The 23,711-nt window shown below is 40.6% G+C and overlaps 1 protein-coding gene across 1 annotated transcript in view; it reads left to right on the top strand.

The window, feature by feature from the left end:
* The window catches only part of C4H1orf198 (chromosome 4 C1orf198 homolog), a 51,702-nt gene extending 28,857 nt beyond the window's left edge, over positions 1-22,845 (top strand). The window contains exons 3-4 of the mRNA XM_044673386.1: positions 15,007-15,549; positions 21,408-22,845. Coding sequence (XP_044529321.1) covers positions 15,007-15,549; positions 21,408-21,464 — 600 coding nt within the window. The 3' untranslated portion in view covers positions 21,465-22,845. The remainder of the gene's footprint in view (positions 1-15,006; positions 15,550-21,407) is intronic.
* The last annotated feature ends 866 nt before the right edge of the window (positions 22,846-23,711 follow it).

Here is a 23,711-nt window from a genome sequence, read left to right as displayed (position 1 = left end):
TCTCCCTGGCTTTGGAATCAGTACCATATTTGTGTCATAAAAGGAATTTGGTAGGACTCCTTCTTTGCTTATCATATCAAATAATTTGTATAGTATTGGGATTAGTTGCTCTTTGAATGTCTGATAGAATTCACTTGTGAATCCATCAGGCCCTAGTGATTTTTTCTTAGGGAGTTCTTTGATGGCTTGTTCAATTTCTATTTCTGATATGGGATTATTTAGGTATTCTATTTCTTCTGCTGTTAATCTAGGCAGTTTATATTTTTGTAAATATTCGTCCATATCTTAATAAATGCTTTTTGATTGGCATATCCCATACTTTTCCTACTTGGTTCTTTTGCTTCCATCATTCTCTATGTCTAGAATACTCCTCCCTTCCCTAATCCACCTCTTGCCTTGACTGTCTGTTAAACTCTTATCCTTTCAACTCAAATGAAAAACTATCATTTTTAGGAAAATTATCCTTAATCTTCCAGTTAGTTGGGGCAACTAGGTAGCACAGTGGGTAGAGTACCAGGTCTGAAGTTGGGAAGACTTGGGTTCTCCTAGCTGTGTCATCCTGGGCAAGTCATTTAACCCCAATTGGTAGCCTTTATAATGTTATTATTATTAAAAAAAATTTCCCAGTTAGTTAACCTTTTCTCTCATGGACCCCTCATAGTAACTTATTTGCACTTTTAATTAGCATTTAACTATAATTTTAATGCATTATATTTTTTATAAACCATTTTCCTATTGGACTGGGACTTCCATGATGGTGGGAACCAATGTCTTTTGTTAATATTTTATAACAATAATAATAACTCATAATACTTCAAGGTGTACAAAGCACTTACAGACCCCAGCTCCTACTTCATTTCTTCATCACGGAAAGAAGAGAGTCTTAAGGAGAAGTCCCTTCCTCTCTGACAGGAGGCTGGGTCACTGGAGTGAGTGCAAAATGACTGCCCAGAGCTTGCTGGTTTTATTACCCAATCTCTCAAGTGGGTCAAGTGGTTGTTTGGTCCTGCCCTAAATCCTGTTATTCTTTACAGAGATCTTTCCTTTGCAGAAGAGAGATCCAACCCAGTTTCATAGCTTGGGGAGAAGAAGTTGTTTCAGTTTTAAAATCAAACTTGGAGGACTAAAAGGGAAATTATTTCACAAAAGATATCACTATTCAAGATTAATTTTCCATACAAGTAGGGAAAATATCACCTCCATTTTTATAGATGAGAAAAATGAGTGGCTTTCCCAGGATCATACCATATGACAAGGTCTTGAATTCAAGTATTCCAACTCCAAAGACTGGTGACTCTTCTCCTTCTACAACGATGCCTTTAACTCATGTTTTCTGAACATCAGGTGTTTCATATGTGTTTAGAAAATTGAACAGAGGGGCAAGTAGGTAGCACAGTGAATAGAGTGCCAGGTCTGGAGTTGGGAGAACCTGGGTTCAAGTTTGGCCTCCAACATTTCCTTCTTGTGTGACCCTGAACAAGTCACTTAACCCCAACTACCTAGCCCTTACTAGTCTTCTGCCTTGGAATCTATATGAAGTATTGATTCTTAAGACAGAAGGTAAGGGTTAAAAAAAATGAAACCAGCCCTTTTTAAAAAAGAAATGGGCAAGTTCATAGAGGCTTTTAGCAGACCATTTATCATTCATTAGAATTGGAAGAGACCTTAGAGATTATAGAATTTCAGAATTGAAAGGGACCTTCGAATTCTAGTCCAACCTGTACCTTCCCAAATATTGCTTTCTACCACATCCCCGGGACATGATCACCTAGCATCTGCTTAAAGATTTCTAATGTAAGATAGTCTGCTACTTCTTAATGCAGACAGTCCCACTTGTGAATGTTCCTAATTGTTAGGACTTTGATCCTGAAGCCAAAATAAATTTGCCTCTGGAAGCAGCTGGATGGTTCAGTGGATAGAGCCCCAAACCTGGAGACAGGAAGTCCTGGGTTCAAATATGGCCTCAGACACTTCCTAGTTGTGTGACCCAATGAGGATAAAATGAGATAATAATTACAAACTGCAATTAGCAAATTCCTTGCGCATAGTCATTACAATATAAATGCTTATTTCCTTCCTTTTCTTCTTGAATTTCTATTTTCTGAGCTCTTGGATCTCCCATTTCATTATAGGCCACTGGGAAAATCCCAGTGTGCTAAAGAATTCAGAAACTTATATAAAACCCAGCCTTGGAGTGTGAACTATGGTCTGATTCCTGCCACATTTTGTGTTTTAATAGAAGTTTCAGCTTCCTCCCAGAAATGGCCTAAAAACACCCCCAAACATGTTAGTGGCATTCTTGTTTGACAGCTGGAATGACTGAAGCATGGTTTATGATCTTGCCCAAGGTCCCACCAGTCAGTGTTAGAACTGGCAATAGCATCCAGAATTTTCAGCTTCTCATGCCTTTGCTTATTTTTGTATGGACTACCTGTGACCATTCTCCCTAAACTATAAAGATGCTCTTAAAAGGCCTTCAGTGGCTAGGGACCACAGTAGATAGAGCGCCAAGTCTGGAGTCAGGAGAACCTGGGTTCAATGTAACCTCAGACACCTTCTAGCTATGTGACCCTGGGCAAGTCAGTTAAGCTCAACTGCCTAGCCCTTGCTTCTCTTCTCTCTTAGATTAGATACTAATACAGAAGGTAAGCATTAAAAGCAATTTTTAAAATTAAATTTTAAAATTAAGTTAAATTTTAAATTAAAAAATTTCTTTAAAGAAATAGAAGACCCTGAGTGCAGAATTTGTGTCTATTGTAAGTCAAGACCTCTTCCTGGACCTCTGCAACTAAATTCCCTTAATAGAGTCAGCCTGAAGGCACATTGCCTTAAGCTCTTCAACCACTAAACCCATTTCTTTCTGAATTTACCTAATGACTCAGACCAAAATTCTCCCCACCCTCACCCTCCTACCTCCCATCCCCACCCCAGGGGGCCTTGCTTTTTGACCTTGCTAAACAGAAACCCCTCTGGTGTGTGCTGATCTTTCACAAGCTGTGAAGGTAGCTAGAGTAGGTTTGGGACATCACAAAACTTTTCTCTGCTATAGAACAGATAGTTCCTGCTGGTTATCAGCAGAAGTAGTAGGGGCTGAAGACCCTGGTTTTGACTTCCTCACTGTTGATGAGGCTGTCCCTGCTGGATTCCTCCCTGGTGCTGTTGTTGCCTCAAGTGAAAAGAACTCAGCACTTAGTGTGCTAGACATGGGAGGTGGCAGTAATGGAGAGGATTCCATTCATTCCAAGACAGGCTTAGTCTGGAAAGCCTTAAGGGAGAAGCTGTAAGGAGACCCGCCATAGGGTCAGGATGCTGGTTAGGTCCCTGGTGCCTTTGTGCTAGTTTCATCTCTTGAGGTCTGATTCTCTCTTCCCACCTTCCCTCTCAGATTATTCAGATGTCCGTTTTTTTGATGTCAGCAGCCAAGGGTACATTGGGCCCTGTGTTGTTTTTTTTTTTTAATCCCCAAGGGATTGTGCCCTACTTGCTTCATCTGAGTCTGTGACATACTGTACCAGTTTTAGGGGAATGGGGATTGGAGATATTCAATCTGGTAGCACTTGTATTTATTTCACTAACTCAAGTCCTAACTCAAGGATGGATACTTATGGAGGGACAGAACAGGTAGCCTCATTAACATGATTTAGATATTTAACAAAGTCGTCTCTAAAGAATTTTTCAATTTCCAATTTCCAATCTTACTTAGACCTTGCTGCTTTTTGTGGGGCTCTAATCCACATGCTTCTTTTGACATATTGATTTTTAAGACTTGGGCCCTAGTTTGCCTCATCTGTCAAATAAGGAGGTTGCATTAAATGTCTTTAAAGGACCTTCAAACTCAAAAATCTTTGATCCAATGATCCTTGGACCATACATGAGATATTATTTTAAATTTTATATATTTTTTATTATTTTAAAACTTTTTCCATGGTTACCTGATTTATGTTTTCTCCCTTCCCTCATCTCTCCCCCCTCCTGGAGTTGACTTGCTTGTCCACTGGGTTATACATATATATATGTATGTATACACATATATGTATATATATATACATATATGTGTGTGTGTGTATAAAATCCCTCAAACTATTTGCATGTTATTCATTTTTGCAAAAGTAATCCTTTAAAATCAAAACCCCAAATTACATACCCATATAAACAAGTGATAAATCACATGTTTTCTTCTGGATTTCTACTCCTACAGTTCTTTCGCTAGCTGTGGATAATATTCTTTCTCATAAGTCCTTCAGAATTGTCTTGGATCATTGTATTGCTATTAGTAGCAAAGTCAATTACATTTGATCATCCCATAATGTTATAGTTTCTGTATATAATGCTCTCCTGGTTCTGTTTATTTCACTCCACATCAGTTCATGTAACTCTTCCCAGTTCTTATAGAAGTCCATCAATTCATCATTCCTTATAGCACAGTAATATTCCACCACCATCATAGATCACAATTTGTTTAGCCATTCCCCAATCAAGGGGCATGAGATATTATGTATAGAATTTTGTGATCTTAATTATTTCTTCATTTTCCTCCACATTTCCCTAGAGTCATATCAGGCATTTTTCAGTTATGTCCAACTCTATGTGACCCCATTTGGGGTTTTCTTGGCAAAGATACTGGAGTGATTTCTCATTTTCTTTTCCAGCTCCTTTGACAGATAAGGAAACTGAGGCAAATAGGATCATGTGACTTGTACAGGATCATATACCTAGGAAGTATCTGAGACCAGATTTGAACTCATAAAGATAAGTTTTCCTGACTCTAGGCCCAGCACTATCCACTGCACCACCTAAGTGCCCCAGGGGGGCACAGAGATCCATTATTCCACCTAGAATCACTCCATGTGCCAGCAACATAAGAAACATTTTTATTTTGGAGATCTTTCCTCAGTGACCAAATTGTGATACCACTCCAGGGCCTCTTTTCCCCCCAAATCAAAGCTTTATCTTCACTTTCTTTCAGCCATTCTTCATTACCTCTTTCCCTCTTCTTTGAGGTAAATGGAGCTTTAATTGTTTGGTTTGTTAATTTATTAGGCTTTGCTTGAATGAACTATCTTATGTTCTGACAGTGTTTCTGCAGCCTCTGTCTCAACAATTTAGATTTGCTGGAGGCTGCCAAGTGAAACAATTAGTTTTGGCTGCTTGCACTCATCTGTTTTACTGAAATACTACACATTCTTCTCCAGTGAATAGGACATAAAAATAGGTCCTGGGTTCATTGTGGCCTTTCTGTTTTTAAAATAGACATTGCCAGCTGAGACCCAGTTCCCCACATGGTGAGATTATGTCCCAAATGTTGGCTTGGGAGGCTTGAATCCTCACCATGCATATCCTGTCCCTGACAGTCCAGCCTGGGAGCTTGGTAGAAGTCCATCAGCCTGTATCATGAGAGATGCTTTATTATGGACCCTTGTTAGTTACACATTTCTCCTTCCAATATATATCAAGTGCTGGGCTAATATGCCCCAGTTAGTAAACTAATAATCGGTATAGGTATGCTCCCATAACCTATTATCTGTTTCTACATCATCCTTCATTCGCTTCAAATAAGCACCAAATTGTATACAAGTGCTTTACGACCTGGAAAATGATTGTTGGAGGAGGCAGTTAGGTAGCCCAGGGGAGATAGCCAGGACTGGATTTGGGAGGTCCTGGGTTCAAATGTGGCCTTGGACATTTCCTAGCTGTGTGACCTGGGACAACTTGTTTAACCCCAATTGCCTCGTGTTTGCAACTCTTCTGCCAGGGAACCCATACTTAGTATTGATTCTAAAACAGAATGTAAGGGTTTAGAAAAAGAAAGTGACTGATGTATAACAGAGGCAGTTTGGTATAGGACCCTGGACTTGGAGTCAAGAAGACTAAAATTCAAATCCTGCCTCAGACACCAACTAGCTGGATGCACCTGGGCGTACCATTAAACATCTTTTTGTCTCACTTTGCTCTTCTTTAAAAGGGGAGGAATGGTTTAGATGGCCTCTAAGTTCCTTTCTTATGCTAAATCTTATTATCCAGTCCTAGTCTTAGGTGGAGATGTGATTCAGAAGGACAAAAACAAGCATTCATTAAGTGTCTTCTAAGTGTCAGGCAGTGTGCAAAATGCTTTACATGTATTCTCTCATTAGATCCACAGAACCCTGAGAGGTAGATGCTATTGTGACCCCCATTTTGCAGGTTTGGAAACCAAAGCAGAAGTGAAATGACTTACCCAGGGTCACAAAGCTGGTTAAGTATCTGAGGACTGATTTGAATTCAGGTCTTCCTGATTCTTTTAATTCTTTCTCATTTATCCTATATAATTTACTTTGCATATTATCTTTTCCATTTGTTTGCAAATCCCTAGAAGGCAGAGACTTTTGCCTTTTTTTGTCTCTTCAGCACTTATCAAGGTACCTGGCACATAGTAGGTACTTAATAAGCCTTAGTTGAATTTGACTCCAGGACTAGTGCTCTATGCATCCTTCATATCTTTACCAAATTAATACTTCTTAAACACATACTTACCCTTTTCATTTCTCTGCTCAGAAATATTTAGTGACTCACTATTGCCTCCTGAATAGTTTATACTCTTTTGATATTCAAAGTCTCTATAGTTTAGTGCACCCGAGGAATGCTTTGTTTGGCATTCAAAGCTCCTCACAACCTTGTGCTTTCCTACATATCCAGTCTTCTCATTTTGGGACTCCTTTCCCATCTCCCTGCTAAGTACACTGTGGTCCAGGGACATTGGCCTCATTACCTTTCCTTGAACAACAAATCCCATGTCTGGACTCTCACCATTTTTGCTGATCTTTGTGTCCAGAGTACTCTCTTTTCCTTTCTTTACCTTCTGGCTTCCTTCAAGTTCCAAGTAAAATCCAACCTTCTAAGAGAAGCCTTTCTTGATCCCCCTTCATGCTAATGCCTTCACTCTGAAACTACTGATTTATCCAGAATATATCTTGTTTGTACATGATTCCATTGAGCATCTTCCCTTTAGAGTGTTAAACTCCTTAAGGTCAGGGACTGTCTTTTACACTTCTTTGTATTTGCAATGCTTAACACAGTACATTTGTTACTCAGTCACTCAGTTGTAGCTGACTCTTCCTATGGACTATAGCATTCCATGGGGTTTTCTTGGCAGAAATACCAGTGATCCCTCACCTATCGTGGGAGTTACTTTTCAGAGCCCCCCGCGATAGGTGAAAATCTGCAAAGTAGCAGCATTATATTTATTTTATTATTTATATCTATTTTAGGGCTTTCTAAACCCTTCCCTCTCTCCTATAAACCTTTCCCAGACTCTTATAAACACTGAGCCAATCAGCACCCAGGCTACTGAACACAGCACTGTGGTCAGTCACCTTTAATTCCATATTGTGCAGCCAATATTGTGCTGTGTATAATCTCACATTGGTGATCTTGTGCAGTCAGTAGTGGTGTATACTGCATTTCCATTGTGTACAGTACAGTATTTATCCACAAAATCCTGTGATATATTGAAAACTCCCTGATACAGAATTAGATATATTTAAAAAAAAAAAACCCACAATTCAGTGAAGGCGGGATAAGTGAACCTCGATATAGTAAGGGACGAATACTGGAGCAGTTTGCTATTTCTTTCTCCAGTGGATCCTTTTTTTGGACAATCAGAGGGTAAGTGACTGGCCCAAGGTCACATAGTTAAGAAGTGTCTAAAGTTGGATTTGAACTCAGGTCTTCCTGACTTCAGACCCAGCCTTTTTTCCCCCTCATCCACAGCTGCCTCTGCCTGGTACATAGTAGACATTTAATAAATGCTTATTGACTAACTGACCTTCTTCCAGGTAAACTGACCCCAATTCTTTCCCTATCCCTAGGTAGATTGTTTTAAAGGAAATCTGACATTGCATTTTTATATACTTTCACATTCCCAGCCTTCTCTGATCTCAAGCAGCCTAAAAAAGATTCCCACTAGTCCATCTCCCTGGTTCTATGTAGTGTTTTTTGAGTGATTTCTTTTGCTGTACACTAGATGCAGCTAACCTCACATCTCTCATCAAAGCTTTATGGAAGTGGATATTTATCATCCCCTGAGTGGCAGCATCTTGTTGTTTGAAGACCATTGAGCTAGAAGTCAGGATAGATCTTGGGTTTAGATATCAATTCTCAGCACTTACTTGGCTTTGTAACCATGAGCAAGTCACATACCTACTTCACTGGACTATTTAGGGCTCCAAAGAGATGATATATTAAATTACTTTGCAAACATTAAAAGTGCTATATATAAATGTCAGCTATTACTATAATTACTGTTACTTTCCAGCAGTTCTGCCTTGGGTCCTAGAAAGGGATAGTCCCTGAGACTGTGGGGTTAAAGATCTGTAATCCTTCAGAGGGACACTAGATCAAAATTATAGCCATCTGTTTTGGGGAGTTATAGACTAGTGTAGCAGTAGGGGTGCCTGTCTGTGTTTTGGGTTGTTGTGGTTCAGTCACTTCATCTATATCCGACTTTTTGTGACCCCGTTTGGGATTTTCAGAAAACTGAGGCCAGGAAGGTTGAATGACTTACTCAGGGTCACACAGCTTGTATGTGAGGCCACATTTTAACTTAGGAAGATGAGTCTTCCTGATTCTATCTACTCTACTACCTAGCTGTCCCCTCCCTGATTTCATTCATTTAGTTAGATGATTCCCATTATTTTGTAATACTTTCTAGTCCAAGAGTAGGATGGATGGATCTCAAAGCTATTGGAAGTGGTTTCTTTCTTTGAGGCAGGTGAGTGGTATTGAGATATGCCATTTGCAGAACTGGGAGATGTAGATGTAGAAAAGACTTTACAGCCTCTTTTCTTCTTGAATGGTGATGAATAGGAGATTAAAAATCAGGCAAGTCAGATTAAATGACCGCCATCTTTTCATGTCAGTTTCTAGCCACTGGTGAAATGGGAATATGGGTTTTGTTTTATATTTTTTTGGTAAGGAGATTAAAATAACTCATATTATAGAAAAGGACCCCAGGGTTTAGACACTAAAGGATCAGTTTTGTAGCAGAGGCTGGGGATATTTGAGTTAAATTGATGATATCGTCCTCTTTTCTTTACTTTTTTCTTCCTTCTCATCCTACATAAGTGTATTTCTCCTTCTGGGGTCAGATCTAATATTCTCAAAAGGAAATCCTTAAATTTTGCTTTCCTTCCTTCTCTCTCTGCCCCCATTCACTGTTCAGTTACTTCTCTGCATTTATCCATTCCTCCTCCCTACCTAATAAAACTCTTCCTTTGGGGACCTTGGTGTTGGGATTTGTCCCCCACCCCTCACGTCTCCAAGAAAATAAGATCACAACTGGGACCTTGGGTTCTTTAACTTTCTTTTGGTCTCAATTCCTCTATCTGAAAAATGGAGGGATCAAGGGGAGCCAATTAGATTAGAAGGTCGCTGGGTCTCCCTCTAACTTGCTATGATTCTCTGCATCTCTGTTGTGTTCATACAGTTATGTTTGAAAAAAGATTAGTAGATGCTGCTTAAATGCTTCTGTATCACAGTGATGACCTAATTTGGTACTAGTGTGACACTCTTTTCTCTCCCTACCTCCCCTGGCTTGCCTTCCTTCACCATCGGCTGGAATACTTACTTCGAGGTCAGAGGTTCTGTTCTGGAATGCTTGCCTGCCTGGCAGAAGCATCTAAACAAAAGATTCCTATTTGGGGTGAGCTGCTGGTCCTAAAAAGGTAGCACCCCCTCTACCCCCAGCTCGATACAGTATCCAGTTTGGAATTCCTCCTCTCCATTACAATTTCCAGTTCAAAGTCAAATTCATTCCCAAAAATCTTGGGGCCCTACTTCCGAGCTATTTTTAGCCAGCATGCTTATTTAAAGAAACCATCATCTCTGTGCTGAAAATGCCCCTGAATAGTATTGTGGTAGCTCTAAATATGTATGGCATACAGGATGGCTCACTTAGCAAATAGGATCTGTTTTTAATCTTACATCAAATAAATACAGAGCACCTATTTTGTGCTAAGCACTATGCTATTTAAAGCTACAACATGGGGCAGCTAGGTGGCTTGGTGGATAGAGAGCCAGGCCTGGAGATGGGAAGTCTTGGATTCAAATCTGGCCTCAGCCACTTTCTATATGTGTGACCCTAAGCATGTCACTTAACCCCAGGTGCCTGCCCTTACCCCTCCTTTGCCTTCAACTTATACTTAATACTAATTCTAAGACAGAAGGAAAGGATTTTTTAAAAATTCCAACTGGCTCCCCTCATCCCTTCCATTTTTCAGATAGAGAAACTGAGACCAAGGGACAGTTAAAGAATCCAAGGTCCGAGTTTGGAATCTTATTTCCTCCAAGTCTTGGGTATGGTGGGGACAAGTCCCAACACCAGGGTCTCCAAAGGAGGAGTTTTATTAGAGAGGAGGAATGGATAGATGCAGAGCAGTAACTGTACAATGGTTGGTGGCTTGGGGGGAAAAGGGGGAGAAGGAAGCAGCAGCTACACAATGTCCAAGATGAGGTAACAAATGTAGCATGATAAAACAGAAAGGATGTTGGTTCTGGAGTCTGAGGATCTCCTTTTTGATACTTATAAAAGTTGTGATCTTGGGCAAACCATGACCTCCCAGAGCCTTAGTTTCCTTCTCTGTAAAAGGAGGAGGTTGGACTGTGAGTCCCCAGGGGTCCTTTTCCAACTCAAGATCTTTGATAGCTCTATGATCTAAGACATCTGTGATGATCTTCTACCCCTTTGGACCTGCATAGCCTAGGATTTAAAGCTCAAAATGGTGGAAGATGAAGTTATTTTTGGATCTTCTAAGACTTTGCTTCTCAGAGGAATGGGAATGATTTGGCTATGGAATGCCCAGGTTTAAACCCCTAAGCTCTTCCTGAGCCCTTTGGTTTACCTTCTGGGTCCTGGGTGGGGATCTCTACCCAGGCAGGTAAGGAAACCCCCAAGTTTGAAAGATGGGCAGCAATCTGATGCCCTGAACTTACATAAAATACGCAGCCTGTTCTGCCTCCCGTAGGGTTGCCTTGCCACCTTAGGAGAACTTGACAGTGTGGAGGTGGAGGCAAGGAGAAAGAGAAGGAGCTTCTACTTTGAGACTCATATTGGATCTAGCTGGAACAAGTGGAAGCCCGCTGTTTTCTGTTCTTAAACCACTGTGAGGGCTGGACCTTCTTGTCATTCTCTTTTCTGCCTCTGCTGCCTGCTTTCTATTCTGACCAGGGCTGTGGAATAGAGGGAGTGAAGGGGCACACACTGATCTGTGAATCACTGGCTCCAAGCCTACTTTCAGCTCAAATGAGGTGGAGCAGTTAGAGGAGAGAATGGTAGCTGATGAGCTGAAGGGGAGAGAGAAGGAATGAGAATGTTTCCTGATATCTGTTTAAATGATAATTAAAAAAAAAAAAAACAAACGACATCAGAAATAGCTTATTTGGCACAAGCATGGGAGAAAAAAGGGACTTGAATTTAACAATCAATGACTTGTGCAGGTAGGGGGCTTAATACATAGAGGAGGTTCTGGGTTCCAATGTGGCCTCAGACACTTCCTAGCAGGGTGACCTTGCGCAAGTCACTTAATCTCAGTTTCTTAGCCTGTACCACTCCTTAAAATACAAGGTAAAGGTTTTTAAAAATAACTTACTAGTTAGAAAACATTTAGTAGTGTTGTCTTAAAAAGGCATGATAGCTAGCAGCAGCAGCAGCAGCAGCAGCATCCCCTGAAACTTGTAATATATCCTTCTCCAGAAACTTCCTTTGTTCATAGTGGTGGAATATTGTATCCATCAGGAAACGAAGACACAACCTGTGCCCTGAATGTATTTGCTAGGTGTAAATAACAGCTGATGTTTCAGTGGATAGAATGTTGAACTTAGAGGTAAGGAGTCCTGAGTTCAAATCCTTCCTCAAATACCAGGTGTGTGATCCTGAGTAAGACATTTAAATCTCTCTCACTTATTTCTGCATAGATAAATTGGGGCAGGGAGGATAATAATAGCTCCTTGAGAAATTGCTGGGTTGTTGCAAGGAACAAATGAAAGTACTTTATAAACTTTAAAGTGTTATTATATAAATGCTGTTACCACTACTATCATCATCATCATCATCATCATTTTTATTATCAGCTTTCAGATTGCACTGCTCAGAGACATATAAAGAATTGCTAACATGATTTTTAAAAAATCCCAGTAAAACAGTGTGAAATGAGACAAATAATTTTCATTCAGTCGATAAGAATGAGGGGCAGCTGGGTAGCTCAATGGATTGAGAGCGGGAGGTCCTGGGTTCAAATCTGGCCTCAGATACTTCCTAGCTGTATGATCCTGGACAAGTCACTTAACCCCCATTGCCCAGCCCTTACTACTCTTCTGTCTTGGAACCAATCCATAGTATTGATTCTAAGGCAGAAGGTAAAGGTTTAAAAAAAATCAATGAGCATCTATTAGGTGCCTTCTGTCTGCCAGGTACCATGCTAGATGCTGAGGAAACACAGAAAGAAAAGCAAACCCTCTCTACCCTCAAGGAATTTTTGTTCTGCAGAGTAAAATAATCTGTACACACAGAAGTAAACAAAGATGTAGACACAAAGTAAATTCAAATGTTTCTAGGGAGGGGAGCTTTAACAACTGAGGGGACCAAGAAGGGGCTCATCTAGGCTCTCGAGATGAACTTTGAAGGAAGCAAAGGATTCTAAGAGGTGCAGATGAGAAGGGAAGGCAGTTCAGGGCTGGGAGATATCTGTGCAAAAGTGTGGAGATAGGAGATGGAATATTGTGAATCAGGAGCAGTCAAAAGGGGCTGTCTGGGCTAGAATATAGAGTTAAGGAATCTGGGTACTGTAAAAAGCCTGGAGAGGCAGACTGGCTGAGTCATACAGTGAAGGGCTTAAAGGAATTTAAAGTTTAAAAATAAAAAAAATTTTAAATTAAAAAATTAAAAAAATAAGTGTACTTGGGAGCAGAACAGGTCAAAGAAAGTATGTTACGAAGAGTTTACATAAGTTAGAGCAAGGTTGATCGAGGAAGGTCTGATTCCATGCCAGGTATAGTTAAGGAAGTCCTCTGCTGTCTTCTGACCAACTAGGAGAGCTCCCTTGGCATGGGGTAATTCTCTTCTTTTCTCCTCACCTACCAGAACTGTTTGGTGAGGTCAAGGAACTGGATGTTGGGAGTCCTGGGTTTTGATCCTAGCCCTGCTGTTGTGGGAATAGGGGAGAGGATGGAATGTCTTCCTAAAAAACTTCTCCCCTGATGTAAGTAACAGTCCACAGAGTTCACTTGTTTCTCTAAGTGGATCTGGATCTATTTTTAAATTTACATTAAAAAAAATTCAAAGATATTTTATTTTCCCAATTACATGTAATAATAGTTTTTAATATGTTTTCTGAAGTTAATCCAAATTATCTCTCTTCTTCCCTTCCCTCTCCCTTTTCAGAGATGATAAACAATTTGATCTGTATGATCATGCAAAATATACTTCCAAATTGGTCATTGTTGTAAGAGAATACTCCTGTAAAACCTGGGGCTTTATTAGAGGCAGTCCCTGGTTGGTTCACGTTTGATGTTGGGCTGAAATGGCACCTGCCTAGGTCACTGACCCGTTACCAAAAGGAGACTTAGCATAACCTAGAAGAGGATACAGGAACACATGGCTCTTAGCTTAGGTACACAGCCCCCCTTTGTCTCTTTTATGGAAATGCATCTGGTCAGCAGAGCCGGGATTCACACATGTGATCAACAAGACAGAGAGTAGTATCTCACAGTCTTGAGGCATCCACCAGGTCCAAAGGGTTCTGGCCCCATGTGGGGGATCCTTTTTCTGTTCTTGGGTGACCAAGATGTCAATTCAGCCAGATGGTACTAGGGAGCTACCTCAAGGGAGACACAATTTTCATTCCTCCCCTCCCACTCCTTTCCAACCACATCAAATCCCAGCTTTTTTGCCTTTTAGGGAAAATCTAGCCTAACTAAGATCTGAGTGGGGTGGGGACAGACCCTGGTAGACTCTGGTCCAATCACAGACTCCATGTGCTTGGGAAAAGGTGCTCAGTGTGCCATGGCCTGTGAAGTGGCCAAAAGGATTGAGGGAAATAGTCTGGCTACTTCAGATATTTTAACATCTGCTACTTAGTAAGGCAGCTGAGTTCATGCAGGGATTTTTCCATTGAAGGAGATGATGATGGGAATATCGTGCTTGCAGAAGAGCAAGAATGTTGACCCAAATAAATGACATGTGTTGTTAGTCGTCAGTTTTAACAAAGATGCTGTCTAAACATATACCTGGAGATTATGCAGTATTACGAGGCTGACCATTGCTTCTCAGGAACCTTCTTTTATTATATATACTTTTAAAGTTTTATTGGTGGTGCCTTTTGTTTTTTTTAAATCAGTCATTTCTGGAAATCCCCTTCCCCTCACTCACCCTGTAATTGTATCCTCCCTGTAACAAAGAAAAACAATTAAAATGCCCAAAGCAGTGACCTTGTCTGACAGCATAGACAGTTTTTTTGTCCTAGTGGACCCCACCTTTTTCTTGAGAAGAGCAAGATATAGTTCATTGTTTGTTTTCTGGGACGATTACTGGTTTTTTTTCAAGTAATTTTCTCTTGTAATATATATCAGATCCATTATGACAGAGTTAGAAATAGCTACTGGGGAGATGGAAGAACAAGAACATTTAAGGGCAAATATGCTGATTTTTAAATTATTTTTACTAATGGAGTATCTTCATAGCCATTTCTGGAAATTCTCACCTTTACCCTGGAATTCATTGCCCCTTGTAACGAAGAAAAATAGTTACATTAAAACACCCAATACGATGACCTTGTCTGATAAAGTACACAACATTTTGCCCTGGTGGACCCTTATTGTTTGCTGAGATGAATAAGATATATAGAGAGAATATTTGGACAGGTCAGTGGAGGAAGGGTTAAAGGACTTGGCAGGAACGGAGGATTAATAAATCTCTTGTTCTTACAGACAAGACTTCATTATGTATTTTTTTCTCCTTTTCTGTGTTTCTTTTCTTAGAGTCAAATGGATTTCAGCATTGCCTCTTTGTCCATCCAAGAGCCAAGTGGCACAACCCAGAATGAACCAAGGCAACTATCCAAAGTCCCCCAGGGTGCCCAGGCCCCCAAATCTTCTCAGGGAAACAAAACATCAAGCATGGATGGCCTAGGGCCCATCTGGAAGGAGGAGGAATCTTCTTTCTGGAAGATAAATGCAGAACGCTCCCGAGTGGAAGGACAAGAATCAGATTTCCAGTCACTGACCCCTAGCCAGATCAAGTCCATGGAGAAGGGGGAAAAGGTCCCCTCAGGCCATTACCGACAAGAATCAGTCCCAAAGGACAAGGAGGTGGCCAAAGGAGAAAAACTCAGTGGCTCTTGGCAAGAGAAATATACAGTTTCCAACCCGAATGCTGAGAAAGAAAAAGCCCGGTCTGGCGAGTCATCAGTCACCTTGCTGGATGATGGCTTCCTCTCTGAGCCCATGGCGAAGCTGTCTTATTCTGGCACCAAAACAGAGGATGCAGAAGATGCTTTAATCTCAGAGTCCAAGCCATCACAGGTTAGATGTTCTCTCCCACTTTCTCCTTCATCTGTTTCACATGAAGGGGAGCTACCCCTTGGTGTGTGTGTGTGTATGTGTGTGTGTGTGTGTGTGTGTGTGTCACACACACACACACACACACATGTGTTCTATTTTTAAAATAAGGCACCAGAACAATAGAGCTAAGCTGATGTTAGAAGAGCTGAGCTCTTCTTCGGGTTTTTTTTTTCATCAGTAGCTAAATCAATCAATCAATCAATCAATCAATTAATTTTTACCACTAGTCAAATATGACAAGGATAACTGGATAGTCCCTCCCTTCTTATACACAGAGTTGCTTGCCTATAAAATGGGCTTCCCCAGTATCATCCCGTGTCTGTTTCCTAGGGAGGTTTTGTGTAGAACATTGGGTAAGGAAGGAATTATCTACTGATGTGGAAGCAGAGGTTGGTAAGTATTTTGAGAACATAGCTCTATGCCAGACACTATAAAGAGACTTGTATTNTTTTTTTTGGGAAGCTGGGTCTCCCTATCTTACCCAGACTGAGAGCACAGTGGCTACTCTCCACTCCACTGCCAGTTTGGCATAGATGTTTCCCCTTCCTCTTCCTTTCCCTTTATTTATAAGGAATTCTTATATATATATATATATATTACATAAATATTTATTTATATATAGCACAGTGGCAACTCTCCACTCCTGCCAGTTTGGCACAGAAGTTTTCTCTTCCTTTCCCTTCCCTTCCCTTTATTTATAAGGAATTTTTATTTATATATATTTATATTACATAGATATTTATTTATATATAGGAATTTATACTAAGTAATGCTTCTGAGGTAGAAGAGTAGTAAGGGCTAGGTAATGGGGGCTAACAGTCCAAGGCCCCTTGACCAGTTCTATTTCTGACTTGGGCTAGTTTGCCTTTCTTTAGGCAGCCTAGGGGCTCATCATACTAGTTCCAGTCTTGGTACCAATAGCCTTTAGCTCGTTTAGCCCTACTGTGGCTCGGAACTCAAGGGCTCATGTCCATGAGGGGCAACTAGGTAGCACAGTAAATAGAGTGTGAGGCCTGGAGTTGGGAGGGCCTGGGTTCAAATCTACCCTCAGAGGCTTGCTAGTTGTGTGACCCTGGGCAAGTCACTTACCCCAAATTGTATGGCTCTTATTGCTCTTCTGCCTTAATGGAAGGTAAGGGGTTAAAAAAAAAATCAAGAGATTCATGACCCTCAGCCTGACTGGTAGCTGAGATAACAGGAATGTGCTCCCTTCCTACCTGATCTCCTTTCCACATAGCAACCCTTTAGATGTTTGAGGACAGCAGCCTTGCCCCAGAATTTTCTCTTCTCCAGTCAAAACATTCCACAACTTTTTCAATTCATCCTCATGACTTGGTTACCCTCTTCTGAATGTTCTCCATTTTTATCCATGTTCTTCCTAAAATGTGGGCATGATGCCCCAGTTGTGGTTGGACCAGGGCAGAAGACAATGGGCTACTTATTGTCTCCCTTTCTCGGGGCCATTCCAGTCTAGGATTATATTTGTTTTCCTTTTGACTGCAGTATTATACTATTGATTATCAATATCCAAGTCCTGGAAAGTGGAGAAGGAATAGGAAGTCGAAAACCTGCTGAATAGATGAGGAAACTGAAGAGAAATATATTTACTAGTTCTGGGCACCTCTTGAACTCTTAGAGTTGCCAGGGGTGGTCATCCGATCACTTCCTTCCATAGTAGTGTTTTTCTGTAACTGCGAAGCTTTGAACAAGCCACATAAAAGCCTGGTTGTCCCTTGGTTCTCCCTCATGGGATCATGTGGCAACCAGGGTGAGGCTGTTTGCTGTAAGGGCAGAGCCCAGTCTGCTATTCCTGGCTGTCACCACTGTTCATTTGCTGGCTAACTTGGAGCCTGGTCTTATTGTTCCCACATATGTTGAGCAGGGCTGATGATGTTCCAGGTCATCTGGGTCATGCGCTCAGGGTTCCTCTGGGAAAAACAAACTAAACCAAACCAGAGCTCTACACTGTCCTGACTGTGTAGGATGCTTCTGTTTATCTATGATGCCTCTTCTATCACCCTCAATTTATCCTATAACCTTTGGCACAGCCTCCACATTTATAATTTTCTTCTCCTGCCTACCTCCTTCCAAGTCAACGAGGAAAAGAAATGGCTCATAGAATGTCATCTTCAACATCATAGGTGGAGTCTAGCTTTTGCTTTAGCACTTCCAGTGATGGAGAACTCACTCCTTCACTAGACTTCACTAGACACCCATACTTAATTTTTAAAAAATCCTTAACTTCTTTCTTAGAATCCATACTAAGAATCAATTTCAAGGTAGAAGAGTGATAAAGGCTAAGTGTAGCTAAGTGACTTGCCCACAGTCACACAGATAGGAAGTATCTGAGGCCAGATTTGACCCCAGACCTGGCACTCTATCCACTGAGCTACCTACCTGCCCCCTACCCATCTTGTTCTTTGACAGACTCAATTCTATCAGTCAATCAGCTAGCATTTGTTAAGTGCTTAGTTTATGCCAGGCATTATGCTAAGTATTACAGGATACAAAGAGAGGCAAAAGAAAGTCTCTGTCCTCAAGGAACTTATAGTCTAATGGGGGAGAAAAGTTCTTCCTTATATTGAACTAAAATATACTTCCTGTGACTTCTTTTCATTTGTTCTGGTTCTGCCTTCTGGAACTACATACACATGTAATTTCTCTACCTTGGTGAGAGCCTTATAAATATTTGAAGATAGATATGATGTACCCCTATTTACCTCCTCCACCTGTTTCTTTTCTTCTTTGAAATAAATATCTATATTAACCTCAGTAATTCTAGTTACTATGGTAACTCCAAATTTCCCATGGTTTCCAGACCTTTCACTTTCCTTGTGACCCTCCTCCGGTCACATTCTCTTTCTCAGTGCCCCTGTTAAAATAGAATGCCAAGAGCCAAACATAATTTCCAGATAGGACCTGACTCAGGTAGCAGCGACTAAATAAGAGTACAGTGGGACCATGAAATTCATTAAATTGAGCACACGTTAAGTGCCTACAATAAGTAATGCCAAGGCAGCTAGGTCTGGAGTCAGGAGGACTCCTCTTCATAAATTCAAATCCAGTCTCAGATACTAATGGTATGACTCTGGGCAAATCACTCAACTCTGTTTGCCTCTGTTTTCTCATCTGTGAAATGAGCTGGAGAAGGAAACAGTGAACCACTTCAGTATCTTTACCAAGAATACTCCAAATGAGGTCATGAAGAACTGGGCATAATGGAATAACAAAAGTGCAAATAAGACCTAGTTGTGAAAAGTTGAGGAAAAGCCTCCCACAGACATGTACCCTAGTCTCTGCTCTGCTGCCTTGGTTAGCCAGGAATTAGGAGACAGTAAGAAATATTGTGGGCCTTCAGCTGTCCAGAGAAGGGGGATCAGTAGCCTGATGAGTGTCTGTTATATGGACTTGCTAGCCAAGTGACCTTGAGGAATTCTTAACCCCTCATCTAAAATAGGGATAATAATACATGTACCTTCTAGGTGATGCAGTAGTTAGAATGCAGAGCCAGGAATCAGGAAGACAACAGTTCAAATCCTGCCTGAAATAGTTCCTAGCTATGTGACTTTAGGCAAGTCACATAACCTCTGTCCACTTTAGTTTTTTTGACTGTAAAAAGGGGATGATAATAGTCCCTTTATAACTCCCTATTGTTGTTTTAAAGATCCAACGAGATAGCACTAATGAAGTGATTATTACAGTACCTGGCACATAGTAGGTGCTTATAAGTACTTGTTTTCTTCCTGCCTGCTTATGTCACAGGATCATTGAGGGGAGGGAAAAAGGGAGGAAGGAAGCATTTTTTAATATATTTCAGGACTTTTGCTGTTCAATCATTTTCAGTCATGTCTGACTTTGTAATACATTTGGGATCTTTTTTGGCAAAGATACTGGAGTGGTTTGCCATTTCCTTCTCCAGCTCATTTTACAAATGAAGAAACTGAGGCAAATAGGATTAAGTGATTTACTTAGGTTCACACAATTAGGAAGTATGTAAGGTCATATTTGAACTCAGGAAGATGTCTTCTGACCCCCTCCCCTGTATGCTATCCATTGTGCCACCCAACTACCCTATTTCAGTGCTATATGAATGTAAATTAAATTGATTCTTGCACGTACTCATCTACCAATGAAAGTCACAATTCATTCACATCTTCATGAGTTTCCATCATCAAAAATGTTCATTAGGTGGGGGCCAAGTTTTTGGTGATAAAACCTTCCAAATGGAACCAGACTGATTTTTGGACTCTGACCAATACTCAAAGCCTTTCTGGTTTGGGGGGATCTGCCAGAGCTCCCACAGCAACTGCCTAAACTTAAAGACTCCAGAGTTATACCATGATGGGGCAATGGAGTGAGACATTAATTAGGTGTAACGACACTTTGTTAACTATCATATCAGGACCAATAAGTTCCATTGAGTGTTACTTCCCTGAAATGAGTCACCTATATATTTTCTCAGCAATATTGCTCTTGCCCAAAATGTCTCTAGAACTCCTCTCATGGAATTACCTTTAAAACCTGCAATGGTTTCTCTTGACTACCCTCAGTGGTAGCATGAGTCTTTTGGAGAAGTCTAGGTAACATCTTGCTTTTTTCCCCCTGGGAGTTTATGGAGTATAACTGGCAAGTGTCACAAATCCTCTTATGTGGCTTTTGAATTCTTATTTCCTAATTTCATCCAAGCCCCTTTAACTGAGGTTAATATAGATATTTATCTCAAAGAAGAGAAGAAACAGGTAGAGGAGGTAAGAAGGAGCACATCATATCTATCTTCAAATATTTATAAGGCTCTCATGAGGGTCCTTTTATTCTTCATTTCAAAATTTCTATTTTTAGCTCATCCTTTTCTCCTCTCTTTCTTCATGAGAAGCCTTCTTTCTGAGGTTTACCATATTTTTTAAACCCCTGTCTTCTGTCTTAGAATCTATACTAAGTATCGGTTCCAAGGCAGCAGACTGGCAGGGGTTAGGCAATTGGAGTTTAAGTGACTTGCCCAAGATCACACTGCTAGGAAGTGTCTGAGGCCAGATTTGAACTCAGACCTTCTTTTCAAGGTCTGACTCTATTTCCACTGTCACCTAGCTACCCCTTGTCCTCTTGATCATATCTTTTGTCTCTTCTTCTTGGACCAGGCTCCACCAATTAACCTCTTGATTATAGCTTTAATCTCTCTTTTTCTGTTGACTCCTTTCTGCCAATGTCTCCTTGGCAGAAGGTCTGCTTTAGCCTAAATACAGCTCTAGGAAATTATAGCAGTGTGGGACTGCTTTTTACGTACAAGTTATTCCTTTAAGTTGGGCCCTTTTGCTTTAAATGAGTTTTCCTTCACTCTAAGGATGCTTTTTTTGTTTAGAAAGTCATTTATATTCCTTTGAATAAGACAAATTTCCTCATCTTATGTTTGTCCCATTGTTAGATTATTTTTGCTATCAGAAAGAATGCCTTTATGTGTGCATGAGATGATTCAACATGTCCTTGTCTTCTCAGTCACTGTTTTATTCATTCCTTCCTTTCCTCTATGCTATGTCTTATATGGGTAAACCTTCAAAGGTGACGTGCTCACCGATATCATTAGTGAGGAAGGGAGGGAATGCTGGCTGCTGGCAGAATCAAGCCAGACTGTATTTAATTTTATTTAGTTTTCTAGTTCCAAGCACTGGGGTAAATTGAGGTCAGGGAAATTCTGAGAAGGAAGGAAGCAAGCAAGCAAGCACACTCATTTGGGTCATACTAAATGAGATGCTGTATTTAGAATTTGCTTCACTTGGAAAAAAAAAAAAGCTCACGTAAGTCTTTCTTTTTTTTCTCCCCTACAGCTCAATACAAGTAATGTCATCTTAAAGACGGGATTTGATTTTCTGGACAACTGGTAAAATGAAAACAAAATCAAGTACCCCAAAACTTTTTTTTCCCCAAAGCATTGTGGTGGAGAAGAAGGATAAAGAAAAAGACAACTTTTCCCCAGGTGTCTTTCAATTTTCCTAGCTTTTGTGTGCTTTTTTCTTAATAATTCAAAACTATTCAATTGTTGCCTTGTCTAGATGTTACCATTTGTTATAAGATCAGGCACATTTTGATATTCTTTTTGGTGTTCAATAATGACAGTTTTAAATTTAAGATTTTTTAAGGTCTGCTACAAGCTGATTAAATATTGTAGGGGAATCTTCTATTTTGAGCTCCACCAAATTCTGTTCTCCTCACCTCTATTCCTCTCCTCCCCTCCCCAAAAAATTTATTTGTGAATATTACATGTAGAAAAACTACAAAAATAGACTGTCTTCTTCTACAGCCTTTTTTATTTAAGAGATCAACTCTTTTATTTACAGTGGTCTTCTTGGCTAAAATGGCTCTGACATCTCAGGAGCAATCATGCCAAGATGTACCTCTCTTCAAATAGCTCACCAGACACTGCCAACCTGTGCAGGTGATCTTGCCCTCAGTCAACAACTCCTTTGTTGGTACTGGCCTTGATCCACCTGTCAGACCTAGAAACCAGTGCATTGGTACCAGTCAAAGAAAATAAGGTTGATATCATGCTGCCCTAATACAGATCAATATCTTAGGGTTTTTTTTTAATTGCATGCTTTAAGTTTTGTATTAATCATGTATTATTTCATATCTAGTTTAGCAGCTATCATTTACTTGAGTTTTGTACCAGTTTCTTCCTCAAAGACCTTTGTTCCTTATGTGTCCCTGGTGATTCCTTGTCTAGATGGGAATGTGGGAACTATGTCACTCATTGTTGGATAAAGGGCTATTCTGATTGGTTGTCTTAGAACTCAGTGGGACACTGGTTGGTGAGCCAAGTTTCTCTGTTCTAAAAGATTCAAAGACTGCTTATTCCAACAAATAGTCTGCCTTGCTATGTGTTCGTCCCAGAATACACCAGGCATTCGTCCCCACCATCAGCAGAAATGGAGGTGAAATGTCACCACTAACTTGTCCATCCTGAAGAACCTTGGGATTCTGTGATAGCAAGGGACCTTCCTGGGGCTGGGACTGCCTATACAGGACTTTCCTTGCTCACCATACAACCACTAACTTTTGCTGGAGAACTCCAGTTCTGTTCAATCAGCTTTCCACATTAGATATGGCTCCCATGGAAGGGGAGATACACATAGAGCCTTCTCTGTAAACTGTAACTGTGTTGTTGCCTTCAGCATCTTCTGTCCCCATGCAGGTGCTGGGTCAAATTTGAATGCAGGACGATTTACATACTGCCTCTCACTGTGTCCTCCTCACCTGAAGCCTTAAATTCCCTGAGCATGTGCCAGAGTATGTGCGTATTAGAATTTGAGGTGGGGTTTGCCCAGGGTAGGAGTGGAGGGCGGGGGGAGTGGGGTTGGTCTTTTTTTGTTTATAGGACTTCATTAATCGGTTCCCAGAATTTTTTCCCCCTCTCTCCAAAAACACATGGCAACTATTTTATTTTTTAAAGAAAAGTCTCTGCCAAAGTAGCATCCTGGCCAACTGTTGGGTTGGGCCCAGCCAATGGCTTCAAGTATGTGAACCACACTTGGGCCCCTTGGGGCTTGGCATTTTAAGCTACTCACTGTGTCAGAGGGAGGAATAGAGCTTGGCAAATAGAGGTTCTTTCTGCCCTTAAGAATAGTTGATCTTTAAAAGGAAAAAAAATAATTCTAGCTTTCTGAGTAACGGGAAAAAAGGTCTTCAAAATTCCTGAGCTAGGGTCTTGCTTTTTTAGCCAAGTGTGCTTGATGGAGCAGCAGTAAAGGGATGATGTAAGCTTTTCTATTGACCATCTGGTCCCCTTTTCACAGTGGGAACTCCTCAAAACCTGGCTGACAACCTAGCCATTCCCATCCCAATAAGAAACTGAGGCTGGTTTAGAATGGTGTAGAAAGTAAACTTAAAAAAAAAAAAAAGATTGATTTAAGCTTGATTTGAATTAAGCTTCTTGAGGCAGAGGCCTAGGTATTCAAACATGAATTTATTTTCTTTTAAGGAGGTAATTGCCATTTTGTCCAAATCAGCTCTTTCCCAAGTTTGTGTGTGTGTGTGTGTGTGTGTGTGTGTGTGTGTGTGTAGGTGTGTGTGTGTGTGTGTAGGTGTGTGTGCAGGGTTCTCCTTAAAGCTTTGATATTTAGACATTAAACCAT

Source organism: Gracilinanus agilis, chromosome 4, assembly GCF_016433145.1.
Source record: "Gracilinanus agilis isolate LMUSP501 chromosome 4, AgileGrace, whole genome shotgun sequence".
NCBI classification, from domain to species: Eukaryota; Metazoa; Chordata; class Mammalia; order Didelphimorphia; family Didelphidae; genus Gracilinanus; species Gracilinanus agilis.
This window is presented reverse-complemented; position numbering and strand designations above follow the sequence as displayed.